At 48.0% G+C, this 20,564-nt stretch overlaps 1 protein-coding gene across 4 annotated transcripts; it reads left to right on the top strand.

The window, feature by feature from the left end:
* The first annotated feature begins 7,743 nt into the window (after positions 1–7,743).
* TLDC2 (TBC/LysM-associated domain containing 2) lies at positions 7,744–20,096 on the top strand. Of its 4 annotated transcripts, none has more exons than XM_005868465.2 (7): positions 7,744–8,128; positions 10,127–10,227; positions 12,279–12,440; positions 13,085–13,237; positions 13,434–13,529; positions 18,010–18,083; positions 19,527–20,096. In XM_005868465.2, exons 2-7 carry the CDS (start codon positions 10,195–10,197, stop codon positions 19,660–19,662), a joined length of 654 nt encoding a protein of 217 aa, XP_005868527.1. In that variant the 5' UTR covers positions 7,744–8,128; positions 10,127–10,194; the 3' UTR covers positions 19,663–20,096. The 4 variants fall into 4 exon arrangements, with proteins under 4 accessions (XP_005868527.1, XP_005868526.1, XP_014396903.1 ...); XM_005868464.2 differs by having other exon boundaries at positions 8,054–8,128; positions 10,117–10,227; XM_014541416.1 differs by having other exon boundaries at positions 8,056–8,128; positions 10,146–10,227.
* Positions 20,097–20,564: the final 468 nt, after the last annotated feature.

The following is a 20,564-nucleotide window of genomic DNA, read 5'->3' as shown; positions in this document are numbered from 1 at the left end:
ACCCGGCGGGGGCTCCCCTGCACCCAGGGTCCCGGCAGGGGCCCCGCGAGCCGCGAGAGAGGGGACTGCCAGGTAGAGGCCGGGCAGACCTCAGGACGCTGGAGCAAGCATCCATAGACACACCCGGTACCTCGCCCCTCGCCCCTCGCCCCTCGCCCCTCGCCGCTCCGCGAGCGTGCGCAAACTCCGCCCCCTTAACCGTGCAAAGCAAGACCAATCATCCCATTGTACAGATGCGTAAACTGAAGCCTTGGAAGGCTCGCGATTAGCCCAGAGTCACTGGCAGAGCCGGGATGGAACTCAAACATAACACCTCGAGGACGTGTTGGGTCCTCCCGCCTCCGCTTCCCCGTCAGAGGCGTAGGCGCCGTGGAGCCCTGGGTGCATGCCCGGCCCTGCACGCCTTGACCCGCAGTGATCCCAGGCATACTCTCTCCTCCGCGACCCCGATTTCAGGCTCCGCACCGCTAAGAAGGAAGTGACCCGTTATGAGATGTCAGAATAGTTATGCTTTGGGAGTAGGTTCTGGCCGCCGTGGTGCCTGGCACGGGCTGGAGACGGTTGCCCTGAGCCCCACACCTTCCCTCCCAAGAGCAACTGCGGACGACTCCGGAGCCCTGGCTCTGGGGGAATCCTTTCTTCCCTTCCAGGGCTGCCTCCGGGGCTGCTGACTTTTCCACACGTCTGTCTAACCTCCCCAACCCTTTCCCCTACCCTGCTCCCCGCTGCCACTCCCTGTGGTGGAACCTCCGCTGGGCAGAGCCAGATTAAGTCTTTTGGCTGCCCTCCCGCGCGCACTCACCCTTTGGGTGGAACCCCCTTGCTAGCGGAGTCGGGGGCAGGGCTGTGTTTACTCTCCTGCAGCCTCTTGTTCCTCCCCCTGTTACTCCCTCCCCTCCTTTCTCTCCTCCAAAGGTGCCCATGGGTCAGGAAGCTGCAGTGGGCTCCCTTTTTTCCATTTCTCTCTTTTCCTCCGCCTGCCCATTTTCTCCTTCCTTCTCCTCCTCCTCCCCCAAGCCTGTTTCTTCACCTCCTCCTGCCCTAGATGCACAGGCGGCACCAGGTCCACTTCTTTGTTTCTGTCCCACCTCCCCCGGCAGTGAATACATTTCTGGGTTTCCCCCTCTCACCGGAGGCATGGCTTCATCCCCATCTAGATGTGTCCAGGCGTGTGAATGTCCCTCCACCAAGCCAGGTGAGAAACAGGGCTACTCAGCAGGTTTGGGGGAAACACTTCTTCAGGGGGCATTCCCACCCCCTCCTGGCAAGGCACCAGCTCCCTTGCCCCCACTGACTGTCCACTCACCTGTCCACAGGCACCAGGTAGGGCCTGAAGGACACAGGAGTAGGCTTGTCAGTTGTACGTTCCTGGCCTCCTGGAGCACAGGGTATATGCAGGGACATGGCCACAAAAAGCTTCATCACAGGGTAGCCAGAGAGCCCTTCCCACTTCCTGGCCTCAGAGTCCCCCGCTTGTCCAGTCTGCTGTAACAGGTGACAGGACCCTTCCGGCTCGGAGGCTCCTGTTTCGTGTAAGGTGGCTCTGGTCTGGCACAGAGGGAGAGATGCTCTGTAGCTCTTGGAAATTGTTTACCCGCTCTGTGCTTCAGTTTCTGCCCCTATGCAGAATGTGGGTTGGAGATGTTGAATGGTGTGAATTCAGGCAGGGGACATGCTAGACCAGGCTAGCTCACCCACTCCTAACGCACCATGGTCCTGAAATTAGAGTGGCTTGGATCTCCCAAAGTCCTAGCTCTACCAGAAATCCTGTCTGAGCTCCGACAAATCCACGGCTGAGCAGGGAGCTGAGGGTCCTTCCTGCCCTGAGGGTCTTTGGATTTAGGGGAGCCATGAATCCACATTACCGCCCAGGAGAGCCTGAGGAGCAGCAAAGCCTTGGTGGGAAGGGATTCTGGGGTTGAGTGGGGCCAAGGTAGGTGCTCTGGACTGGACTTAGTTTAGGCCAGGGAAACCACAAAAAGAGTGAGACTTGCTGGGAGTCCAGAATTGGCTGCATGCAGGCAGAGAGGCTGTCTGCAGCTTCTTGACCCACAAGCATTCACTTATGCCAGGCTCTGTGCTCAACACTTCATGAAAGGATCTAATAAAGGTTAAAACTTGATGCTAATTGTATTTTCCAAAATAGGCACAGCAGTATATAGCTCATCCCAATTATTCTTTTCACCATGTGGCATTGACACTCTTCTACTTGAGTGATGGGGTCTATGTTCCCTCCCCTTGAACCTGAGCAGACTTTGTGACTGCCTCAACCAATAGAGAATGGCAGAAGTGACACTATGACTTCCAAGACTAGGCCATAAAAAAAAATATGGCTCCACCCAACACAATCCAGGTTCTCTCTCCCTCTCTCTGTCCCTGTCCCTGTCCCTCTCCCTCTCCCCCCCCCCCCCCCCCCTTTCCCCCCCCCCCCCCCCCCTTCTCTCTCCACTCACTCTTGGAACCCAATCACCATGTTGGGAGGAAGGCCAGGCCTCATGGAGAGGCCACGTGAAGGTTCCAGCCAACAACTCCAGCTCTGGTTCCTGCTAACCACTGGATATGTGAGAGAGTGAACCTTCAGATAATTCAGCCCCCAGCATTGGAGCTGCCCCAACTAATGCCAAGTGGAGCAGAAATGAGCTGTCCCAAACTGCAAAATAAATACTGTTGTTTTAAGCCACTACGTTTTGGGGTAGTTTGTTACACAGCACTGGACAGCTGGCATGCTTGTCCAAGGTCATACAGCTTGCAAGAGCAGCGCTGGAAGTGATTTTACCCCAGGGCCATCCAATCTCAGCCTGTTGTGCTGCCTCACTGGGCAGTGTCCAGCCCAGGCACCCAGTGTGTGCTGTTAAAGCTCTACTCAGGAAGGCACGGAGTAGGACACTACTTATATCATGTAAGCGATAAGAATATGTCAGAAAAAATAATTCTAACAGGTTGTTAGAAATGAGGATGCTGACGACCCAGTGGGAAAAGTTTGTTTTCTCTCATCAAAGCTGCTAAATTCACCAACATAATGGAAACTAAATGGAGGCTAAACCCGGGAAGCCCTCTTAGAGGAGATGATTTTTTTTTAAAAAACTGAAGCGTTGTGTGTGTTTTTCATTATATCAATCAGGAAAGAAACTGGCTGAGGGAGAATTAGAGGAATTAGTAGGGGAATCTGAAGGAGGAACAAGCTTGATAAATATTCAAGAAAATGAGAAGGTCAATGTGACTGGAACTTGATGGGTGATGGAACAAAGACAATATATATAAAGCTGGAGTGGACAGCAGGAGCAAGGCATGCTCTGGGCAGCGGTGTATTTTTATTGATTTCAGAGAGGGAGAGAGAGAAACATCAATGATGAGAGAGAATCATTGATTGGCTGCCTCCTGCACACCCCCCACTGGGGAGACAGCCCACAAACCATAACCCGGGCATGTGCCCTGACTGGGAATGGAACTGTTACCTCCTGATCCATAGGCTGAGGTTCAACCACTGAGTCATGCTGACTGGGCAGCAGGGGTTTGTTTTTGATGCAATGATGACCCATTGGAGGTTGTAAGCAGGGGCACGATAGAATCTAATTTGTGTTTTAAATAGATCACACTAGCAGTTGGTAAGAAGAGAGGCTAGAAAATAGGTTAAGGGCTATTGAACCAGCCTCTGAGAGACAATGGTGGCGTGGGTGAGGGTGGAGGCAGTGGAGAAGGAAAGGAGAGGGTAGTCTTGAGATGTTCTGGAGCTTCAAAGAGTCAGACACCCTTGGTTGGAAGTGAGAGATCAGAGAAAGGAAGTTAAGTTCAATTCCAAGTTTCTGGCTTTAGTTTCAGGATGAATGATAGTACCATTTAATAATACAGGACAGGCTTGGAGGTTGTCGAGGGTAAGAGAGACCAGGTTTGGAGCGGGAAATGAACAGTTCTTTTTGGACACATTCCGTTTGAGATGTTTATGGAGACATCCAAGTGGAGAACATATAAGCAATTAACTTATGAGCGTGGAGCCCAGAGTGGCTGCTGGTCTGAGGTCATGATGAGTCATCAACATTTAAACAATATTTAAATCCAGGGGACCACCTCAGGCCATGTTGGGAGAAAAAAACTGACCTAGAACTAGGAATTAAGAATCCTATTTCTACAATAATCCTAAAATTTATATGGAACCACTAAAGACCCCGACTACCCACAGCAATCAGAAAGAAGAACAAAGTTGGAGGTATTACACTACCTGATATACTACAAGGTTATAGTAATCAAATCAGCATGGTACTGGCATTAAAACAGACACATAAATCAATGGAACAGAATAGAGAGCCCAGAAATAAACCCATATCTACATGGTCAATTATGACAAAGGCGGCAATAATATACAATGGGGTAAAGGCAATCTTTTCAATAAACGCTGTTGGGAAAACTGTAGATACATGCAAAAAAAATGAAACTAACCATTTTCTTACACCATATACAAGAATAAATTCTAAATGGATTAAATACTTTAAGAACAGAAATCATAAAACTCTTAGAAGAAAACATAGGCAGTAAACTCTTTGACATTGCTCTTAGTAATATATTTTTGACATATTTCCTCAGGCAAGGGGAGCAAAAGAAAAAATAAATACAACTACATCAAACTAAAACATTTTTGCGCAGCAAAGGAAACCATCAACAAAACGAAAAGACAACCTACTGAATGGGAAAAGATATTTGCCAATGATAGATCAGATAAGAGGTTAATATCCAAAATTTATAAAGAATTCATACAACTCAACACCCAAAAAACAAGTAATACAATTAAAAATGGGCAGAGGGCCTGAATAGACATTTCTCCAAAGAGAACATACAGAAGGCCAACAGACATATGAAGAGATGCTCAATGCCACTAATCATCAGAGAAATGCAAATTAAAACCACAATAAGATATCATCTCACACCTGTCAGAAAGGCTGTCATCAATAGGTCAGTAAACAAGTGTTGGCGAGGTTGTGGAAAAAAGGGAACCCTCGAGCACTGTTGGTGGGAATACAGGCTGGTGCAGCCATTGTGGAAAACAGTATGGAGGTTCTTCAAAAAATTAAAACTAGAACTACCTTATAACCCAGCAATCCTACTTCTGGGTACTTATTCAAAGAAATCCAAAACACTAATTTAAAAAGATATATGTATCCCTATGCTCATTGCAACATTATTTACAATAGCCAAGATATGGAAACAACCTAAGTGTCCATTAATAGACAATTGGATAAAGAAGAAGTGGTATATACGTATATACAATGGAATATTACTTGTCCATAAAAAATGAAACCTTACCATTTGCAGAAACATGGACAGACCTAGAGGGTATTATGCTAAGTGAAATAAGTCAAACAGAAAAAGACAAATGCCAGGGGATTTCACTTACATGTGGAATATAAAGAACAAAACAAACAAACAAACAAAAATACCAGAAACAGACTCATAGATACAGAGAACAAACTGATGGCTGCAGTATGAGAGAGGGTTTAGGGGTTTGAGTGAAAAAGGTGAAGGGATTAAGAAGTGCAAATTGACAGTTACAAAATAGTCATGGGGATGTAAAGTACAGCATAGGGAATAGAGTTACTTATATTGTAATAAATATGTAGGGTGCCAGGTGGGTAGTAAACTTATCTGAGGGATCACTTCATCTATATATATAAAAGTCTAAGTGACTGTTACTACCGAACGACCTAAACGACTGGAATAACCGGTCAACCAGTCGCTATGACATGCACTGACCACCAGGGGGCAGACGCTCAATGCAGGAGCTGCCCCCTGGTGGTCAGTGCACTCCCACAGCCAACCTCCCCTCCCCAGTCCCTTCCCCCATCTTGCAGGCCCCGGCCAGCCCGGCCCCTATCGGGACTGGGCGAGACGGCCCCAATAGGCCCTGATTGCCAGCCAGGCCTAGGGACCCCACCCGTACACGAATTTCATGCACTAGGCCTCTAGTAAGTTATGTAATTGTCTAACCACTATACTGTACTCCTGAAGCTAATATAATATCGAATGTCAACTGTAATTGAAAATGTTTTAATTAAAAATAAAAAAAGAATCCTAGTTCTAGAATGGGTCAAAGAGGAGTGTGAGGAGAATCAAAACAGGCAGTTGTGGAGGGTACTGTTGCGATGAGAGGGAGGGGCAAGCGAGAGATGGATGAGGCAGAGAGAGAAGTGAGGGCAGGAGAAGGGGAGACAGACAGATGGGGTCTAGCTTTTGAAAGGAAGAGGGACCCTCCTCCACTGCCCTGGAAGGAAGACAGTGGAGATGGGTGAGATGTAGGTCAAGCTGTCTGGAAGGTGAGGGAGTGACTGATGATGGCTTCTATTTTCTCAAGAAAGAATGAAGTGAGGAGACAAGAGTGAGAGTCTTTGAGGAGAACAATAAACCAGACTTCCCAGGATGAGAGAGGGTGTATGACAGGCCATTTAGGCACCCATTTGAGGTTCAAAGTGAAGCCAGTCAGCCCAGCAAACACCAGGGATATTCTAAAGGGATTCTAGTCATTTTCTCAAACGTTGCAGGCTTGTTTTGCAGAGCAGCTGAAACCATACTGCACATACAATTTTATATCCTGCTGCTTTACACTTTACGGGCCAGGAGGAGCATTTCCCCGTGCCTTCATAAATTCTTTGCAAACATCGATTTTAATTCTTAGAAATAATCCGCAGAGTGGATGTTCCATGGGTCATTTAACCTTCCCCCCTTTTATTGGACGTTTCAATTGTTTCCTGGCGATGACTATTGCCATTCCGAAAGAGGCGGCGTGTGTCTGGTTAAGAAAAAAGCAAGTAAGTTACAAGGCAGAGCTGGGACGGCTGGCACTCTGGCGCCTGGGACCCATCAGGGAAGCATGGGAATTGGTGTTCCTGTGAGGTCACAGGCTGGGTTTTCCTGGACTTGAGGACAAAGAATGGAATAGCAAAGTAAATATCTCTGGCTTCTCAAAGTGCCCATGGTTCAGGTGTGGAGCATGGGAGAATGAAGGTGGGGAGAGGGTCCCGGAGAAAAGGGAGGGCCAGGTGTATGACCCCTGAACCGTTTACAGTTTAAACATGTATTGCAACAGTCATGTTTGAGGTGACAACAGGGCCCTTTTCGTGCCTGTTTCCCCCATAATAGAAGTCCTTCTGCCACCCCACCCTTCCTGGAGGGGGCACTGCCCCAGCACACCTGGCCATGGGCACAGTATCTAGGGACCCAGGTGCCCTCCACAAAGCCCAGCTGTGTGAGGATGGAGTGAGTGAAATAATGGGCTCACCTGCCCAACAGAGGCTGGGGTGGGGGGCACTTGGTGGGATGTTTTCCAGGGGAGCCAGCCCTCGGTGGAGGCAGATATCTCTGGGACTGGCCCAGACCCCTTCCAACTTTGAGGTTCTGTGATTCAACAGTGCAGCACTCACTGAAGCCCCACTGTGAGCTAGGGACAGAGAAGTAATCCCCTACTGATGGAGTGCCTACTGTGTGCCAAACACTGGGCTTCCTGTGCATGCTGTCACCTCATGTCAGGACAGGCCAATGAGGAAAGCATCATCACCCATCTAAGAGGGGGGAGCCAGGAGGGGCAGCCCCAGGCCTCCCCTGCAGCACAGGGTGCCTGAGGGAGAACCCCACAGCATAACCCTTTCCTGTAGCATTTATGCCCCATGAGAAAAGGGCCTGGGTAGCAGGTGTTAGGCACCAGGTGGCACCTGGTAGCTGAGGTGAGAGGTTCTGTCTTAGAGCCAAGGAGTTCAGTGTCCCCACCCCTTGGGCTGGTGGGGGCAGAGCCAGAGGCCAAGGGGTGCCAGGTCTTGTTTGTGTGTGTTTGTGGGACTTGAGTTTCTGATAGATGATAATCATTGCCAGGCCTCCCCAGCTGGAACTGGAGCAGGCACAGTGCCAGGGCCTACCGCCCTCAGGACAAGTATAAGAGCCAAAGAGGACCTGGAGCCGGGCCAGGACAGAGGTGCCAGCCACCTGCAGGGACACCAGGGTGCAGAGCTAAAGCTGCGGCATTCAGACCGCCAGGTGGGCAGGGTCGGCTCTGGAAGTGGCCCCCTGTCTGGAAGGTCTGGGAGATGCCCTAAGGAAACCACTGGGCTGCACTGGTTGGAGGAAGTCACCCGAAGTTTAACTCAGCAGGGTGAGTACATTGCCATGGTTCCTGCCTTTCCCCACAAGCTCCTGGCCCTACGAGTGACTATCTGTCCCAGAGGTGCCAAATGGAGACCGAGTGGCCACTTGTCAGGAATTTGAGCCCTGGATCTCTCAAAGAAGCAGTGTGTGTGTGTGTGTGTGTGTGTGTGTGTGTGTGTGTGTGTGTGTGTGTGTGTGTGTGTGTGTGTGTGTGTCTGTGTCTGTGTGTTATGGGGGGGTGGGTAAGTAGCAGAAGCACTATCATTTATCCTGTGCTCACCAAACACTGGGCACTGTGGGTTATCTCACTAAGTTGAAGCCAGAGGATGGAGGCCTGGCTTCGCATCCCAGTTCTCGAGGTATTACCTTCATTGACTCTTACAACAGCCCTATGAGGTAGATATTTTACAGATGAGGAGACAGAAGCACAGAGATGTTAAGTTACTTGCCCACAGACACACAGCAAGTAAGTGGCAAAACCAGGATTTGAACTCTGCCTCCAAAGCCTGTGCCCTTAACCTCCGTATTATGCTATCATGTGGCTGTGGTAAGTCCCTTCCACTTTCTGAGGGGCAGTTCCCTTATCCTAGTTTGAGTGTGTAAGATATTGGCGTGAGATTCCCTAAAGGTACCTGGACATGGGTCAGCTTTAAACATCAGGAAACCTTTTTGGAAACATTTGTCAAGAACTATGTGTTTAATAACTTTTGATCCAGCATTCAACTTTAGAAATTTATCATGAAGGACATAATCGGATTTATGAATAAGGAAGTTCATTATAGTTTTCCTTTTAATCACAGAAAATTAGAAGCAAACAAATTTGAGGAAAAAAATATGTACATCCTATGATGAAATAATAAGCAGCAGCACATGTTCTTGGGAAATTCTCATTTGTTATGTGGAAAAAGCACTTTATAAAACTATGCATGGGTATGATCTATTTATAAATATGTGTATACATAGGTTTATGGAACAAATATAAAAAACTAGAAAAAATATCCCTAGGGGTTGAGAGTTTATCTCTGAGAGATGGAAGATTGAATATTTTTATATTTTTCTTTATTCATGTCTAGATTCCTCAAATTTTCTACAAAAATACACGTGTACTACTTTTTAAAAAAAATATATCTTATTGGGTTTTTTTACAGAGAGGAAGGGAGAGGGATAGAGCGTTAGAAACATCAATGAGAGAGAAACATCGATCAGCTGCCTCCTGCACACTCCCTACTGGGAATGTGTCCGCAACCAAGGTACTTGCCCTTGACCGAAATCGAACCTGGGACCCTTGAGTCCGCAAGCCAACACTCTATCCATTGAGCCAAACCGGTTAGGGCATGTACTACTTTTTTAATTAGAAAAATTAAGGTTTTTTTTTTTTTAAACTATGGTTTTATTGATCTTTTTTATTTTTAGAAAGAAAGGGAGAGGAATAGAGAGATCAAAACATGAGAAAGAAACAGTGATTGGCTGCCTCCTGCACGCCCCTACTTGGGATGGAGCCCACCACCAGGGCATGTGCTGCTGACTGGCCTCCTGGTTCATGGGTTGGTGCTCAACCACTGAGCCACACCAGCCGGGCTGCTTCTGTTTTTTTAAATCCGATTTTTGGCCTTGGGCAGCCCTTCTCTGTTATATTGCACTCGTTGGCTTGAACAGGGAACTGAATCTCAGGCTGTCCGTATTGCGAGGGTCCAACATGTTATATGTGGGGAAAGTGAGGCCCAGGGGTGCAAGGGACTTGTCCAAAGTTCCTAGGCCAGACTGCTAGAAGGGCAAGGAGGCAGAAGGGAACCACTCCTAGAATTTACTGTTTGTGGCTAACGTGTGTTCATAACTAACATGCAAGTGAGGCCGTGAATGTCGAGTGTAGCTGACCTCACAGACACACCCAGTGACGACTCAGGCTGGGAGTGACAAGCGAGAGTGAGCAAAGGGCAGCTGGCTGAGCACAGAGCAAGCCAGGTGTGTCCCAGACTTCTACCTCTCATCTGTCAGCCTCGCCCAGGGGCGCTTCCTCCCGGCAGGACTGAGGCCTCGCTCGCTCACTGCTGGCGGCTGGATTCAGACAGGAGAATGAAAGGACTTCGCTGGCGTTACACTCGGCTGGTAAGGGGTCCAGCTTGGGCTGGGTGTTAGGTCAGGAAAGGTGGGGGAAGGTAAGCTCTCGGGCAGGGTGGGGCCTGAGCTAGGGATGAATGCAGGCAGGCGATTTGTTCCTCTTCCAAGTCCCTCTCCAGCTGGCCTGGGGTTCAGAGCAGGAACTCAGGAACCCAGGGCCTTCGCTCCCAGACCCACGGTCCTGAGACCCCCAAGGAGCATAGACTGCTGTTCCGTTTCTTCCTCCCTCGAGTGGGTGCCAGACGGAGCTCTGTCCAGAAGCCCCACACAGCTAGGACCCCCTCCTTAGGCCTGAACCTGGGGAATAGGAAAGCAATGTCTGAAACAGCGTGGAAGCTCGAGTGAGTGAATGAATGAATGCATGCATGCATGAATGAATGAATGTAATAACATACATGCCCCCTGACTCACATACATATAGAGGGTATCCCCCAAAAATGTATGCACACTTTAACAGCTGATAATTCACTGAATTTTCACTCCTTTCCAGGTTTATCTGACTTGAAATAATGGGTGAAGCCAGACTAAGCTTTGAACAAAGAAAATTTATCCTAAAATGCCACTAGACTTGTTTTTAATGGGGATCCATAAAAGATAAAGTTTATGGTTCAAAACCAACAACAATCCACAAATTGAGGGTACACAAATACTAAACAAAATGATTCTTTTTAAAAATGTTTTCAAGCATATTAACCCTTTTCTTCTTTTTTAAAAATATGTTTTTATTGATTTCAGAGTGAGGAAGGGGGAGGTAGAGAGACAGAAACATCAATGATGAGAGAGAATCATTGATCAGCTGCCTCCTGCACACCCCCCACTGGGGATCGAGCCTGCAACCCTGGCATGTGCCCTGACTGGGAATCGAACCATGACCTCCTGGTTCATAGGTTGATGCTCAACCACTGAGCCATGCCTGCTGGGCCGAAATGATTCTTGATGTTTGCAATTCCATTACTTCGAGTTACCAGCAGTGCCTGGACCAGAACAGTCATCAGTTTGAAAACAGGCATTGACAAAAAAAATTATTCATTTCTGTAGATTCTTTTGAATTTTGAAAATGAACTGTATGTTAATAAACACCGACTTTATAATCATTCGAAGTGTGTATACATTTTGGGGGGACACCTTGTATTTATACAATTCCAACTCATACTCACAAATACATTGACAGGTAAACACAAAGTTACACTCAACACCTTCTCACACTGATTTGCCTGCACAACTCTAGTTTAAGGGAACACACACATTCACATGGACAATCGCACATTTTACACGAAACTGCACACGCCTCACCTATGACAACATGATTGTTTCACTGGCTGACGGGGGTCTCATTGTCTTCCTTTGTAAAATGGGAATAATAAGCAGCACATTCTTAGGATTCTTGGGGAAATTCGGAGAGATCGTGCACAGCTAGCACTTCACAAGGGCCTGGACAAGTGTGTGCTGATCAATGTCAGCCACTCTAGTTATTATTATTATGATCACTAGAAGCCCAATGAACAAAATTTCATGCCAAGAGTAGGCCTTCCTTCCCCCGGCTGCTGGCACCTGCTTCCCTCTGGCACTGGGACCCGGGCTTCCCTTGCAGCCCTGGCTTTGTCCAGAAGGTCATCCAGAAGGACATCTGGAAGGACGTCTGGTCTAATTAGCATATTATACTTTTATTATTATAGATGATTTCATGTACAATTTCACACAGCACCCAGGGCTGGGCTGTCACCTGCCCTTCTCTCCTGCCCCCGAGCTGAGAACTGGATCCCTGGCACCCACCCTGGGTCCAGAGCACACAGGCAGACAAACCACAGGGCCCAGGGCCACATCTGATGGGCGTGTGTGATTCCAACCTTTAGCTAGCAGGTACCAGGGAGGAAGCCGGCTGGCAGGACTGAGTCTTGTCTGTGATGGACACTTCCCAGCCTCCTCTGGCTGGGCTGGCAGGGGCCTGGGCAGGGGTGGCTGAGGCTCTCAGGCCTGGGAGATGTGGGAGCTGGTGTCTTCTGTGCCTTGACTCGCCAGGCCTCTTTGTGTCTTCACAGCCCAGCCAAGTGGAGGACACTCTATCTGGAGAGGAGGGTGAGGAGGGGGAAGAGGAAGAGGAGAAGGAGGCAGCCCCAGCTCCAGCCCCAGCTCCTGAAGATCCCGTGGAGCCCCAGTTGGCAGAAGCCAGCCAGGTTCTGGGAGCCTCAGAGATTAGGCAGGTTCGGCCTGGTTTATGGTGCAAGGATTTCAGCCCTGAGACCGAGAGTCCCACCCGCCTGTCCTACTCCCAGCCAGGTCCAAGGACACCTGGGATCACTCCTGCTCTGAACCCCGCTCACTGTGTCACCCTGGCAAATCATTTCTCCTCTGGGCTTTCCTTTCCCACTTGTCAAACAATCCAGTAATACCAGTCACCGTCTTCACTGGGCCAAGAAGTGAAGGATAGATGAAATAAGCTAATGTTTAAGTAGAACCAGTCCTTGGGAACTGAAGCCAAACTTGGGGTAGGGATGAGAGGATGAGGGGAGGGGGATTAGGAGGAGGGATTCAGCATCTCATCTATTCTCCAGCCACTAGAGGCCAGGGTGACCAAGGAGAGAGAAAACTGACCTGGGTTCAAATCCTGACTCTGCCACTTGCTGCCCATGTGGGCTTTAGACAAGCTGACCACCTCCCCTAGCCTCATCTGTAAAATAGTCCCTCTCTGAGGGCTACTCCTAACAGGTGTGAAAGTCCCCGGGAAACAGGAAACCACTCTGTAGACTATAAAGTACCTTGCTTGTGTGAGTGGGACCCCCCGGGGATAGTAAAAGGAGACTGGGAGGACAGGGATCCCCCCACTCACCTCTGGACCTGTCCCCAGCTCAGCCTCCACCTCCCCCCGAGAGTCACTGGATATTCTTGGAGTCTGGCCTTCTGCACGGCAAGGGACGGCTTCAGTCTGCAGAGCCTGTACAGGCAGATGGAGGGCCACAGTGGGCCTGTGCTGCTGGTGCTGAAGGACCAGGATGGGCAGGTGAGCCGGGCTGGGGAGTGTTAAGGAAAGGATGTGTGTAGATGGGCCCTTGGGGGCCTCTCCACCCTCCAGCACTGCCCCAGGCTCCCCGATTGCCCCTCCAGGATGAGCCTATATCACCAAGCTTGGAAATTGGGTTTCCAGAGGATCACCTATTTCCTTCCAGCTGCAAAATGCAAGCTCTTCTGCTTTCCAGATATTTGGGGCCTTCTCCTCCTCCGCTTTTCGACTCAGCAAAGGCTTCTATGGTACTGGCGAGACATTCCTCTTCTCCTTCTCCCCACAGCTGAAGGTGATGTTCCCACCCTTGCGGAAGGGGGTGGAAGGGGTCTATGGCAGGACAAAGATCCCAGGGTCTCAGTGGCCCCCAGCTCCATCCCCTGTGCTGGGGTGCCTGGTGTCCTCCAATCTTCCCACAGAGGGAAGGCAGGAGGGCAGTGGTAGGCAGAACACCCCCCTTGGCCTGCCCATCGTTGTGTGTGTTTGTTTAAATACTCAGTAGGTCCTTGGCAACCACTTACTGGCTCTGAGAGGAAGAGGTTTGTTGCTCACCAGATACAGGCTGGAAAGACAAGTTTAGTCGAAGTGCAGGTAGATCTGGGGGCGCTGCGAGCAAGGATGGAGGAGGAGGTGTGAAGGTTGAGGGGAGAGAAAGTATCAACTAGTGATCACGAGAGTGGAAAGGGAAGCCCATGAGAGAAAACTAGAGACACGGAAGGACAGCCAGGCAATGCTGATGGGAGGGTTGAGACTGAATTTTAAAGCAAGCCAGGTACTTTGACATGTGCTTCCCTCCAGCAACGTTCAACTCTTCAGGTTCAGGCAAAGGAGAGCGTGCAGAGTGGAGGGAGGGTTCATCCATGAGGGGTTTGGCCAAGCTGTTTTAACCGAGGAGAGAGGGAAAAGGAAGTTGAAGGGAGTGGAAATACAAGATGGAGGGAGAAATAGTGCTGGATACTTTGGTTTGTGATTAGGTACCTCCTCTCCAGTGCACAGACCAAGACACCTACAGACACATCCAGCAGCACAAACATCTGGTCGCATGACAAGGAGGTCACAAGGAGCTAGGGACTGCCTTGCTATAGGCGAATGCACCTTATCTATTGCATTGCCTGGTAATCTCATCAGGAAAGAGGAAAGGGGTCAGTTGTCCATAGTGAAGCCATGCTGGAGACTAGTCATCGCCTCCTGCCTTCTGGGGTTCACATACTAGAATTCTAGAATTTTCCTCTTACTGAACTGACAACTCCTTGGCAGAATTCTTTGTTCCTCCTCATCTTCCCCAACCTTTTAATGTCAGAGATCCTAGAGCTCAGTTTTGGGTTCTCCGCTCTTCTCTGATTACCCTCTTTTTCTTCAAGGTCCTATCCATTCTTACAGTTTTCTGTGCTGTCCATGTGCTCATGGCCTCTTCCCCTGGACTCCAAACTCACATCTATCCAAACACTATCCAGTGGCTCCACAAATCTCAAACATGGCATTTCAGATCTCACATGTCCAAAGCTGACTTTCCCCCATAAAACAGCGCCTCCTGCCATCTTCCCCAACAAAGTTAATTGGCACCTCCATCTTCCCCGCTGCTGAGACCAAAAATTTTGGAGTCCTTCTTAACATCTCTTCTACACTTCACATCTGAGCTGTCAACGAATTTTGACTGTCCTGCCTTCTCTTTCTATCTATATCCAGAATCCACCACTTTTCACCATGCCCTTTGCAGTCATCATGGTTCAAGCCACCATCATTATTTGCCTGTGCTCTTGCTCTAGCCTCCTACTGCTTCTACCTTCAATCATCACAGTAGATGAAATGATCCCTTTAAAAGCTAAGTCAGAGCATGTCACTGACTCCATGCTGCCAATGGCTTCCTTTCTCACTCCGAGAAAAGCCAAAGTCTTAAAATAACTTACAAGTCCCCAAATCTTCTGACCTCTCACTATTCTTTCTTTTTAAATGTTTTTATTGATTTTTAGAGAGAGAGAAAGGAAGATAAAAAGAAACATCAATGAGAGAGAAACATCACCGATTGGCTGCCTCCTGCATACTCCCTACTGGGGATTGAGCCCTCACTTGGGTATGTGCCCTGACTGGGAATCAAACCAGTGACCTTTGGTTCATGGATTGACACTCAACCATTGAGCCACACCAGCTAGGTTGTTGTTGTTTCTTGCTACTTTTTCTTTACCTCATTATTTTCTAGCCACACTGACCTCTGAGCTGGTCATTAAACACGCTGGCCTATTACCTCAGGGCCTTTGTACATGATGTTCTGCCTATAGCGCCCTCCATTGGGTCTCCACAAGGCTTAGTTCTCACCTCCTTCAGTTCTCAAATGTCACCATCTCAGAGAGGCCTTCCCTGGTCACCTGATTTAAATTTATAATACTCCACCCCCAGGAAACCCTGTTAGTCCTTTTCTACCTTTTTACTTCACTCTTTTTAAAAATATATATATATTTTATTGATTTTTTTACAGAGAGGAAGGGAGAGAGATAGAGAGCTAGAAACATCGATCTGCTGCCTCCTGCACATCTTCCACAGGGGAAGTGCCCACAACCCAGGTACATGCCCTTGACCGGAATCGAACCTGGGACCTTTCAGTCCGCAGGCTGACACTCTATCCACTGAGCCAAACCGGTTTCAGCTTTTCTACCTTTTTCTACTTAGCATTTGTCACCACCTAACACACTATTTATTTTACTTATGGATTTGCCTCCTCCAACTAGAATGGAAGTCCCATGAGGTAGGCATTTTTGTCTGTTATGGTCACCATTCTACCCATTACCTAAAACAGTACCTGCTGCTAAATGCTAAAAAAAACAAATGAGTAATTTTCTCAGGGGCTTGCTATCTGTCTTCCTAGCCTATCGTTATGAAGTCTTACTTTTCAAAAATTGGTTAATTTGTGCCTGTCTTTGATCTTTTGGGACTTACGTTCTTCATGAATTCCCAGCAGTTCCTTGATCACTACTCCAAGCAGCATCATGAAGATGGTCTTAATTTCTTCTGTAGCAATGTTTACCTTACTCCTTCAAGTTCAAAGGCCATGTTCCTTGATGAAAGTAGAAGAGGACTTGAATGGTTCTGTCTTCTCATGGTCACTTGTTAATATTATCTCATCTCTTCTGAGACCAGGCTTATCTTTTATTAGTCCATTTATTTATTTATTTATTTTTGCTAAAAACCCTTTGGTTGTTCATCGCATTTTTTTTACAACTAATTATAGGCAATAATATACTATGCTTTTGCAGCCCCCTTTTTAAAAAATATATTTTATTGATTTTTTACAGAGAGAAAGGGAGAGAGATAGAGAGTTAGAAACATCGATGAGAGAGAAACATCGATCAGCTGCCTCCTGCACATCTCCTAATGGGGATGTGCCCGCAACCCAGGTACATGCCCTTGACTGGAATCGAACCTGGGACCTTTCAGTCCGAAGGCCGATGCTCTATCCACTGAGCCAAACCGGTTTCGGCTTTTGCAGCCCTTTTAAAAATCTTTGTATTAACTGAATTAACTCGAGTAATTTATTTGTTCAACAAACGTCTATACCGCCCTGGCTGTGTAGCTCAGTTGGTTAGAGCATTGTCCTGATACGCCAAGGTTGCAGTTTCAATCTCCATTCAGGGTACATACAAGACGCAACCAATGAATGCATAAGTAAGTAGAACAACAAATCAATGTTTCTCTCTCTCAAAAAAATCAATAAAAACAAACAAACAAACAAACAAACTAGAAAACACATCTATACCATGTCTTAGGAATACTGCCAGGAATCAAGACAGCCCTCACAGAGCTTATATGGTAGGGGGCAAGCAATGACACCTGAACAGGGCACCTCAGTGAGAAAGGAAAAAGGGTCTGGGAGGAAGGGCTACTTTAGATAGGGTGGTCCAGGAAATATTTCTGGGATGACATTTGAGATGAAGGATGAGAAGTGAGCCATTTGAGGATCTGCAGGAAGACCATCTGGGCATAGGGACCAGAAGGCGTGAAGGTCCTGAAGAGGGAATAGCTTTGGGTGTCCCAGGGACAGAAAGGCCGGTGTAGCTGAAGTGCAGTCAGAAAGGAAGGGGAAAGGTCAGAGAGAAAATCAGGGGTCCGAGCTGGCTTGGCTTCCAGCTACAGTGAGGAGTTGGATTTTGTTCCCATTGCACTAGGAAGCCATTGGAGGGTTTTAGGCAGAGGAATGATAATATCTGATTCGATTCTGAATCGGTCACTCCGAGTGCAGTGTAGAGATGGGCTGTGGGCAGGAGACAGTGGAAGCTGTGATCCAGCAAGGAGTGACTTGGCATGGATGTGTGGGCAAGAATGAGTAGAGATGGATAGGACAGAAATGGTGGTAGTCAGGGGGTGTCTGGGGTGGGCCTGCAAGACTTCTGAGGAGCTGGTGTGAGGCAGCACTGGGGGATGGGCAGGCTTGGTGCTACCTCCAGTGAGAGATGAGGGGACAGTTAGTTAATGGTAGAATTAGGGCCCAACTCCTGACCCTACCTTCTGTGGGCTTTTCCCCTCCTCTCTCCAGCTTTGGAAGCAGTAAGCCTTAGAGGTTCTGTTCTATTACTAGAACAGAGGGGCTGTGGGATTCAGACTGGAGAGCAAGAGGAGGTGAACTCCAGAGAGAATGGCAAAAAATTTCAAGAGCCAGGAGCCTAGAATACTTCCTGGGCTTAGTTGGGGCCTGGATGTCCCATTCCCTTTACAATACTGCCACCCAGTGGTGTGGAGTTGAACTGCAGGGCAGTAACTGGAACCTTTTCCTGTCACGCCAGGTCTTTAAGTGGACAGGAAGCAACTCTTTCTTTGTGAAAGGAGACTTGGATTCACTGATGATGGGCAGTGGCAGGTGGGTGTCTCAGTCCTCCCTGAGTCTCAGGGTGGTCTGTGTTCTGGTCCCTTCTTCTATCCAGAAAGGCTGAGCTAGGTTGTCTCATAAAATGAGGAGGCTAGTGGTTCACTTTCAGGCCTCTCCCTTCAGCAGCCCCTCAACTTCCCTCTAAGACAGAGGTTCTCAACCTGTGGGTCACGACCCCTTTGGGGGTCGAACGACCCTTTCACAGGGGTCGCCTAAGACCATCGGAAAACACATATATAATTACATATTGTTTTTGTGATTAATCACTATGCTTTAATTATGTTCAATTTATAACAATGAAATTGGGGGTCACCACAACATGAGGAACCATATAAAAGGGTCGTGGCATTAGGAAGGTTGAGAACCACTGCTCTAAGACAACATTGAAGAAAAAGGATGGCATGGACCCTCCCTCTGAGTGTTTGCAGTCGGTGACCACTTAGTCCGAATTTATGTCACTTTGGGAAGAGCATTCCACGTGGTTGGATGAGGCTAGCCTCAAATTTACCTGTCAGCACCGTGATCCTAGGGAACGTAACTCACTGGAGTCTGCCCAGGAACCCTGCCTAAGGGTGTGTATATGTGTGTGTTGGGGGTGGGAAGTGGAGTGGGTTAGGAAGAAAAGGTTAGTCTTGCCCCTGGTATGACCTGCAAATTGAGGCAGAATCAATCCTATCCTGAGGACAAAGATGACAACACCAATCAGGACCAAGCAGCTGCTCTCCCAGCTGCCTGAACAGCCTTCAGAGGCAGCTGGACACAGAACACACCAGCTTTTTCTGACTTGCAGTAACTCACTTCCCAGCTCCAGCCTAGGTTTGCTGTCAGGTGAAGGAGTTAACGTGGATGCTCTCTGAAGTGTTTTGGGCTCAGAGTCCACACCTCTGAGATTCACTCCTTTGGTTAAACCTTGCTATCTGGCCCTAGCCGGTTTGGCTCAGTGGTTGGAGCGTTGACCCACGGGGGTCCTGAGTTTGATTCAGGTCAAGGGCAGGCTCGATTCTCCACACTCCAGGGCATGTGCAGGAGGCAAAAGGCAAACAATGAATGTCTTTCTCACGTCAATGTTTATCTCTCTATATCTCTCCCTCTCTTTTCTACTCTCTCTAAAAATCAATGGAAAAAATATCCTTGGGTGAGGATTACCAAAGCAACAAAAAGCAAAAATAGAAAACAAACCTTGCCATCTTAAATACATTCCAAATGGTTCTAAAACTGTGGTGAGCGTTGCACCACTGTATATATTTATTAAAACCACTGAACTGTAAAAAAAAAAAAAATACTCTAAAACCTGTGGGGAATAACGTGTGGAGTCTCCAACAATTCAGGATAAATCGGTTTAAGGGACTTTGAAATATAAGCCGTCATGGTGTGGGTCTGAAAGGTCTCAACACCCAGGAGAGAGCCATGCCAAGACTTTCCTCTTCTCTTTAGTGGCCAGTTTGGGCTGTGGTTGGATGGAGACTTGTATCACGGAGGAAGCCACCCCTGTGCGACCTTCAACAATGAGGTGCTGGCCCGGCAGGAGCAGTTCTGCATCAAGGAGCTGGAGGCCTGGGTTCTGAGCTGATGGCCCCACAGTGGGCAGCTTCCTGAGGTAGCAGGTGCTCCGACCTGCTCATGGATGCCGTCCAGGCCCTTACACGGGGCAGGCCATTCTGTCCAAAACACAATGGTGAAGTGTCCTAGTGCCGACTGTGGCTGTGAGCCAGCCTCCCGGTGGCCTGGGGACCCAAGACAGGCACGGGGCCGAAACGGAAGGAGCGAAAGCCAATTACACCTCACCTGAGCAGGGCAAAGTCCCTCATGAAAATTATCTTCTAAAAAATTATGCAATGAATACATGTTTATTGTAGAAAAAAAAACAGAAGACATTAAAAACTTAAATTGCCTAAAATTTAACCACCCCCCAAAACACTACCATTTTCATGTACAGTGGGGCCTTGACTTAGGAGTGTCCCGACTAACGAGTTTTTCGAGATACGAGCCGTCTCTCGGCCGATTTTTTGCTTTGAGTTGCGAGCTAAAATTCGGGTTACGAGCCAGCTTCAGATACCCCACTGCTAGTTGACGCAGCGAACGTCACAGTGAACGCTACAACATCAGCCCAGCATCACGTGTCTCACTCGTTCACTTTTTGATTTGACATACAAGTAATTTGAGTTACGAGCTCCGTCACGGAACGAATTAAACTCGTAAGTCAAGGCCCCACTGTATATCCTTCCAGATAATTTTTCATGGAGATATATATGTATATCTTACAAAAATGGGATTCTACTCTATATATTTTGGAAATTATTTTAACTTAAAGACTATTGTCAAACCACAGACACCTGGGCTTAGTGAAACTAATAAAGACTCTAGTAGTATCATTCTTTTTCTAGAACAATGAGGGCTGTGTGCCGGGTACTTGCAAATCTAATTTCATGAGGAAGATATGAAAGCGGCAAATGAACACTATGCATATTTAAT

This window comes from Myotis brandtii, unplaced genomic scaffold (assembly GCF_000412655.1).
Source record: "Myotis brandtii unplaced genomic scaffold, ASM41265v1 scaffold27, whole genome shotgun sequence".
Classification (NCBI taxonomy): domain Eukaryota; kingdom Metazoa; phylum Chordata; class Mammalia; order Chiroptera; family Vespertilionidae; genus Myotis; species Myotis brandtii.
Note: the sequence above shows the minus strand (reverse complement) of the source record. Positions and strands in the feature narration are given on the sequence as shown.